We start from the raw sequence: 8,379 nt of genomic DNA, 5'->3' as shown, positions 1-8,379 counted from the left end.
CCAGGAATATACTTTGGATTACAAATTCCAAACTCTTAAAATTATTGCAAAGTAGAACTGGATGTCATAAACTAATTATAAATAATATAATTTCTCTTTTGTCAAAGTTAGGCTCTTGTCTTGGGAAGGGGTGGGGGCAGGTAAATGAAGAGGATAGGTATTGACTATCATGATAGACTAGAATACAATATACTTACAGGTGAGCTGTAGGCTATAACTGTGAGTCATGTTAACTATCAAGTACAATATATCCTTTTTTTCCAGTCTATTCATCTTTTCAACAGAGTAACTATAATTAATAGATATTCTATATTTAAATATACTTTAAATTGTAAAATGTATAATGAATTAGACTGAATTTTTTAACTGCAAAGAACATTAGAATAAAGAAACTATGATGTTAAATCAACAAAACTGCCACTTCAAAAATGGTCAGATATCGGCAAATTTACACGGCTCAATTGAATAACATTTTTTATGCTCCATGTGATTTCCCTGGTTCTCTCTCACTCTTCTGTAATTCGACTTGACAGAAGGTAAGGCTGTGAGGGGTCAGTTGCCCTAGCACAGTGCTCTTTCCTCATGCCACACTGTCTTAAACCAAAATGACTTGCTAAGCACAGCAAGTCATTTGAATATGCACATGAATTACAGTATCTATTCTAGGAAAATGAATAGTAAAATGACAGAATAATCATGTGAATATGTTTTAATTAACATCACCCTTTAATACACACATCTTCATGTAACTCAAATAACATGCTCATAATACCATAGCAGAATAAGAAGAGAATAGTGGGTAAAAAGGTTTACAGAAAAAAAAAAAAAGAGATAGCTCTTATATAACAAATTCTGGGTTTGGGGGAAATTTGGGAAAGGTATATCTCTTGCTATTTTATATCTCTTTTGCTACTTGCTATTGGGTTAGATCAAACCCAATAACTGCCATCACTTAAAGGGGGAGCTCATTCGTTGTTTTTGTTTTTTCCTTTTACCTTGATTTTCCAGGTAGTATGCTTTCACAAAGGTTTGTAAATAAGTTTGCTCCAGTGAGGAGATATTCTAATGATCTTGTAAGTGACAGATAACTCAATGTGATAAACTCATTTTTTCCAGTGTTCTTTAAACTAAGAGCCACAGTATTATAGACAAATATATAATTTCCTTTCTTAGCATCTGATGTTGGCAATGATTTCAGTTTAGAATTAGCCATTTTTATTTCCTTCAGAAAATATAATTGGCCACTTGTGCTTTTTAACTAGTATGAATGAAACTGTAAATACAGCAATTTATTTGATTAAGGTCTATGGGCATTTTTCTTTTACTGAAAATGGACTTTGATTTTATTATACTAGATACAAAAAACTTCTATAGCAAAAATAAAATGTTACATCCTTGATAGTCATTTGTGGAGAGAAGAGAAAACCCAGGTGCAGCTCTTCTGCAGTTTTTGTGACTTCTAACTGATTTGGCTTATAATTCCTTCCTACTTCTTGCACTGGGAATTCATTTCTCTGTGCACTTTGCTGTTTCTGTATACATCTCAGGGACTAGAAATACTAAACCCTCATTTTCCCACATATAACCCTTCTAGAATTTCACAGCCAGAAGTGTATTCTAACCCTGCAACTAGATATTACCTTAATTCTCATTTCCTTCTGCAGGATGTCTATATCTATATCTGTAGATTTCTATCTATATAACATTTTTATACCATTTAAATATTTCTGAATTTGGAAGGAAAAGTCTTTCTTTTGCTCCCTCTGTCATGGATGAAGGCAACGTCTCCAAACTTGTTTCAAGCTATGGAAGGCTTCTCTACCCAGCTTGGCATTCTAATAGATCAGAGATCTCAGATGAACTGGCTTCATTTTTTACAGACTCTGAGATTCAAAATAATTTCTTTGAAATTCAGTAGAGAAAAAAACTAGCCACTTCCTTTCCTAAACAACAGCATGTACCAAGTGTTAGGGAGTTACGCTGTCAGTTTATTCTTAGCCATTTTCCGTGGAAATTGATAAAATTATTGAACAGTTGAATTTTTGAGCTGGGAGACCTTAGCTGTAGTATAAACTCATTTTACATATAATGAATGTGAGTTCTCTAGACATGATATAAAATGCTTAAGATCAAAGGGCTAGCTAGGCAATTAAAAAATATAGAACTTCAATAATAAAGTGGTTAAAGAAAATATTTAGATTTTATGTGTCTTTTTTTTGTTTCAATGTTTTAACTCAAAAGACCAGCTGCTGGTTTGGTCTTCTGCTTGCATGGAATTGACTTGGACCTTTTGGATGGTACTTCTCCTGTGACATTGCCAAAGGTTGGAGCAACCCGCAGTCTTTTCAGATAATTATCATTTTTGAAAACTTGAGTTTTCATGATCTTGTTAGTTAGTTTAAAATATGTGTGAGAATAAAATGCTAAGACAATTTATCTATATAGGGTTTCTACTTTTCTGGGATCTTTGAGAGAGTTCAATAAATAGAAGGTAGAAGATCTCCTCAGAGCTGAGTTGAGTGGGGCCCTTGCATTCTGGTAACTATCTGCATAGCCAATCTGACCAGAAGGCTCCTGTGTTCTCAGTGTCCCTAAGTCTTCAATTTATTATGTTGAACCATTTTATAATTTCTCTAAATGATCGAATCTCTGCAATGTTAGATAGTTCCATCCAGTTACACAGTGGAAAATTTCTGGGGTCGTAAGTCAAAATATTGAATCTTAAATAAATTGATGATACTTAAGAGCCTTGCCCTGTGATGTAGGAAATGATTAAGTGGAAGTGAATTAAGAGAGAAGGATGAAGAAAGCAAAATGGATGAGGTTATACCAAGCATGTACTTAACTGTTTACTGGAGGGATCCTTTTTTGATATGCAGAGCTTTAAGTTAGGGAAATGTCTTTTTCCATCACACAATACATTTTAAAAAGTCACCTTGTATACAGCTAAACTTTTGTTCAAACATGTCAGCAGGGAGAGTAGAGAGATATAACCAGGTGTTTCATATTATTCAAACAGTAATAAGCTTACTGTTGAGAAATTAAACATGGACAGTCTCTTCTCCCTCATCTAAAGTCACATAGATACCCTATTTGGGTACTTCATATTCTTACTTACACTTGATACTTATGCACAGATTCCTGTATGTATCAATTCTTCTTTCATTCCCAAAATTCATTTAAACAAAAATATTCGGAACACCTGCCATGTGCCAGGTAATGGAGATATAGGATTCTATAGGTCTGAAATGGTTTCTGACCTGCCTCTCAACCCCAGAACAATAAAGGCAAATAAGAAATGTAAGAGGAACTTATGTTCAATCACTTAATTCAAGTCATTCAGCTTAATAACTTGGGTACATATTTGTTTCAGTGTTGGCCTTAGAAAGCATTGCTTTTTATGTCTTACCTGAAGGATCTTATCACCAGGCTGCAGCAGGTTGGATGCTGGTCCATCAGGCTGAACCCTAGTAACAAAGATACCCTATAAGTCAGAAGTAACAGAGGTTAGGATTCTATTTTCAAGAACTAGATCTACTTAAAAACTTTTTCATTCACATAGAAAACAGTGAAAACAGATTAAAAACACTTTACACATGTGAGGTTAAAATATTATTATAGTATTTTAAGCAAGGCACCACCCTCTAAATCAAGTTTAAGAAAAGCAACATTTTTACTTGCACAAAACGCTCATATTGTTTGTTTTGTTTTGTTTTGCGGTACGCGGGCCTCTCACTGTTGTGGCTTCTCCCGTTGCGGAGCACAGGCTCCGGACGCGCAGGCTCAGCGGCCATGGCTCACGGGCCCAGCCACTCCGCGGCATGTGGAATCTTCCCAGACCGGGGCACGAACCCGTGTACCCTGCATCTGCAGGAGGCCTCTCAACCACTGCGCCACCAGGGAAGCACTCATATTGTTTTTAAAGTGCACTTATGATTTATAAATTAATTTCATGGCATAGTCTTAATTTCTTTCTTAAATAATTTGATGTATGGTTCTAAACCATCTTTTGTGTAACTTTTGTATAACTTCTGAAGTTGTCTTAAAGTATTCCTCATTGAAAATGTCTCCTATCTGATAGGTTGTAAATTCAACGTACACTTTAAAAACCTTACTAGAATCACATATAAGACTGGTTTATTTTAATGAGTATTACTTTATATGTTACTGAGAATTTTAAAGTAAAATGAACAAAGAAAACATAAGAAAATTCCAACGTACAAAGTTTGCAGCTATATAGTTACAAAATTCCTAAATTGATTTAGTTTATAAAAATGCCAAATTAATTTTACTGATCATGTACACAAAGCAAACACTTGTTGAATGTCTACCATATGCTAGGCCTTGATTGCTGGTGTTATAGAGATATACAGAATATAATTTTTGCCTTCGATGAGCTCACTATATAGTAGAAGAAAAGTCAAGAAAACCGACTATAAAACAGTGTGAGAAGTGTTATGATAGAGGTAATCAATATAATAGATTATTTAAAATGTTGCATCCAGCTTAACCTTAATGTGTTGGAGCTTCTAAGAAGAGGAGATATCTGGCACGGAATCATAAAGGACAAGTAAAAGTTACCCACACAGATAAGGAAAGATATTCTACGTGGAAGGGATAGCACATACAAAAGTGAGAGTGCCTGTTACATTCAGGAAGCTGCAAGTAGTTCTATTATGACTGCAGTGGTTGTGGAAGGGTTCGAGTGGATGTGGTTGGGAACATGGGAGAAAATCATATCAATCCCCCAAAGTAGGTAAGGACCAGATCAAGATGGGTCTTTAATGGACATCTTTATCAGTTTGGGGAGCTACTGAAGTACTTTAAACATGATGGTGACAAGATTTTGATTAATATACTAAGAATGAACTGATGAGTGGATAAACAAAATGTGTATATCTATTCAGTGGAATATTATTTGGCAATAGAAAAGAATGAAGTACTGACAACACTGATGAACCTTGAAAACATTATGCTAAATGAAAGAAGCTAGTCACAAGAAACCACATATTGTATGATTCCATTTATATGAAATGTCAAGAAGAGGCAAATGCATAAAAATGGAAAGCAGATTAGTGTTTGCTAGGGGCTGGGAAGCAAGGGGAGTGACTGTTAATGTGTATAGATTTCTTTTTAAGGTAATAAAAGGGTTCTGGAATTAGATAGTGGTGACGGTTGCACAACTCTGTGAATATACTAAAAGCCACCTAACTGTACACTTTAAAAGGGTGAATTTTATGGTATGTGAATTATATATCAATTCAGCTCTTATTGTTTTTAATTCTTGAGTATTCATAGAAGATAATATTTTAATGGCTTTGCCTGCTATTTAGAAAATTATCTCATTTACTGATCTGTAAACTTAATAACTCTCACTTAAACCCATAACTTTATGTGTGTATGTCTTTGTAAATGGTTTAACAAACAGACCCTAGTTAAAATATTTCTATGTGTTTTAATTTAGCATTTTAGATCTTTATGAAACATTAATTTAAGGATTTTGAATGATTTTTATCTTTCTGATTTTAACCTGTTATCTTTCCCATTCAAAGATGAAACTACAGTAAGTATTAAAATATTAGAAAACTGCATAACTTTAACCAGTAATTCGACTTCTAGAACTTATGTTAGGGAAATAACTGGATAAGTATGCAACATGTATTTACTAATATGTTCATCACGGTATTATTTGTAATAATAAAAATTACAAATCACATGTAAATGTCTAATAACAGGGGATTGATTAAATAAATAAATTATGGTAAATCTATACAATAGAACGATATGTGGTCATTAAAAATGGAGTCCTAGATGACAGCTACAGAAGGACACTGGTGCTTAGAGAAACAAGCAAGTTATAAAACATTATGTGTGGCATAATACTATTTTTGCTGAAACATATTTAAATGTATATTTGTGTGGGAAAATATCTGGAAGAATATACTCCTAAACATTAGCAGTGGTTGTACTGGGTAATGAGACATAATATATATGTATATTTTTTTCTTTCTTTTTGCTTTTCTGTGTTTTCTAATATTTCTACAATGATTAGGCACTAATAGCATTAAGAAAATAGTAATAAAAACTTAAACAATCTTTTAGGTTAATGGTGTCACAATTTGGTGTGATGTTCAAACAGCTAGTTACTTTGGTCAGTTCAGTTGTACAAATGGTCAGTTCAGAAGGAAAAAGAAAACTGGTTGTTTGAAAGGGACAGTTAAATAAGGCACAATGACTAATCCACCAGACCAGTGAATGGCACTGGTTGTGAGAACACATATAATCCTCACAGTCATTTTCATACTGGGCACATAACTCTCCTACTCCATCAATCCAGGAGACTATATGAGTACTCAGTTCCCCTGGTGGTCCCTCTTTTATGCTGTTGCGGTCTCTGTAAAACAGGCAGAATGACACTGCATCTCTGGATGCTGAAGGCAAAGCTGTTTTGACTATTATTTTATCCCAGCAGTCAAAGTCTGTGCTACCTAGTTAATTTTGATTGCCGTTCTTCAGCTTATTGAACGGGAACAGTTTTAATAATTTTTGTATGAATCCAGACCATAGGAACTGAATTGTGGCCATCATATTGCAATGCTGAGAGGAACTGGCAACACTCCACAGCCTGACTGCTGAAAGAATACCAAAGCCCTGTCTCTAGCAGGTTTAATTTCAATCATCACAAAGCTCTGTGGGGTTCAACCACTGTTCTGGAGACTTGCTTTGAAGTTTTCTCTTATGGTGGCCTGAGTCTTCCTAAGCATTTATTGCTGTTTTCTAAAGCATTAATATTTCTTTTCAATCAATAAGTTTTACCAACTAAGAAATTGCTACTGCCCATTGGCATAGTTTCTCTTTCTCTCTGTCTCTTTCTCTCTCTCTATATATATATCCTATCAGCCAGCATATTGCCACATTAGTCAAAACAGATAGCAATGAGTGTTATGTTTGATAACGGTCTATAGCATTCATTATTTTTGGAGGTGGAATGCTTCCCCAAAGACTGCCTGAAAAGCCCAGTGCCCTGAGTTTTCACTGTATTTATGTATTACATATAAACACTGTCATATGAAAGAGACCAAATAACTCTGAACTCATTTTTGTGGTCTCTGTTATGATGAAATATTGATGAGAAATATGAAAGCTTTGACACTGTTTTCAAAAAGTTCATTGTAGCAGTGTGTGTGGCACTCAGTATAGGGTCTATAAATGTTATTATAATTACTGAAAGTCTGAAGGTTGAGCTACAATCCAGGGTCTTTCTTTCCAGCAAAGCCTGCAATAAGAGATTTCAGAGTCTCCCAACTGTACCAGATTTACTGTCAGAAAATTCTTCATTACTCTTAGTCTTAGAGTACATTGAAAGGCCGACATTTATTATCTTTACCTTGAATTCCCAACAGGTAAGAGGATTTGCATCTTTGATTTAGGGAAGGGGAAGGGAAGAGGGCTGGAAAGTCTCTCCTGTATCATCTGTGGTTTCCTAGTGGTGGCTGTCAGTGATAATGGCTCCAATTACTATTTACTTTCAATAATGAACATGGGTCCCAACAAGAGGGCTTTCTGATGGTTCTTAATAACTTTCAGAGGCTACTTCCTTTGGTAGCTCCAAGCCAACATCAGCTCTGTAACAATGGCTGCTAGAGTCTAGTTACTGGCTTATGGCATTTCTGAGTGTGTTTCTCTAATGTTTTGCACCTCATCACCAGCTCTCATGTTCCTTAGTGGCTTGACAGCACAGTGGTTTTCCCTTAGCACCACCTCTAGAGGGCATCTCACAACAGAGCTAAGTATTGCAGTCCTTTCCAAAGAACGCAAGTCTTTTCTCCTATCAGACACCAGTAACTGGGTGTGCTTGAGACAGACACAGACACAATGGACTCATGTATCACAGAGGGACCCCCATAGGTTTGAACCAAAGCTAATGTGGAGAGCACTGGCCGGATGCTACAAATAGGCCTGACCTTTTGCCATTTCACGTTTCTTCCCCAGTTTTTAAACCAGTCTTCATATAAGTCATAAATGAAGTTTTTCCAAAAGTACCCATAATGGGTTTTTAAAAAGTTTTACTTTTCGCAAGTAATTTTGAAAATGGATGAGTATAGAAGGTTTTTCACAGTGTTAAAATCTGACCTGGTCTTATTGGTTACCTAGTCTCTGCACCTCTGGACATAAACCTTGAAGGACTCAAGATTCCTTGAAAGTTAGTCTACAAGGCCAACATTTCACATTCTAACTTTAGAGGAGAAAGGAACTTTATATGGCTTTTTAATGATGAAGGTGAATGACTGTGACAGTCTCAGCTATTGTAAATGTAGACACCAAAATAGAACTTGTCTTAAGGGAATTACAACTTCAATTTGTGAAATATGCTTTTCT

At 35.2% G+C, this 8,379-nt stretch overlaps 1 protein-coding gene across 5 annotated transcripts in view; it reads right to left on the bottom strand.

Annotated features, from left to right (window-relative positions):
• Window positions 1–8,379, bottom strand: part of LRRC7 (leucine rich repeat containing 7) — a 501,952-nt gene that overhangs the window by 13,408 nt on the left and 480,165 nt on the right. For 4 of the 5 annotated variants that reach the window (XM_067726544.1, XM_067726540.1, XM_067726539.1 and 1 more), the window contains one exon: window positions 3,410–3,484. In XM_067726544.1, coding sequence (XP_067582645.1) covers window positions 3,410–3,484 — 75 coding nt within the window. The remainder of the gene's footprint in view (window positions 1–3,409; window positions 3,485–8,379) is intronic. The other variant, XM_067726541.1, reaches the window with a different exon arrangement.

This window comes from Pseudorca crassidens, chromosome 2 (assembly GCF_039906515.1).
Source record: "Pseudorca crassidens isolate mPseCra1 chromosome 2, mPseCra1.hap1, whole genome shotgun sequence".
NCBI lineage: Eukaryota > Metazoa > Chordata > Mammalia > Artiodactyla > Delphinidae > Pseudorca > Pseudorca crassidens.
This window is presented reverse-complemented; position numbering and strand designations above follow the sequence as displayed.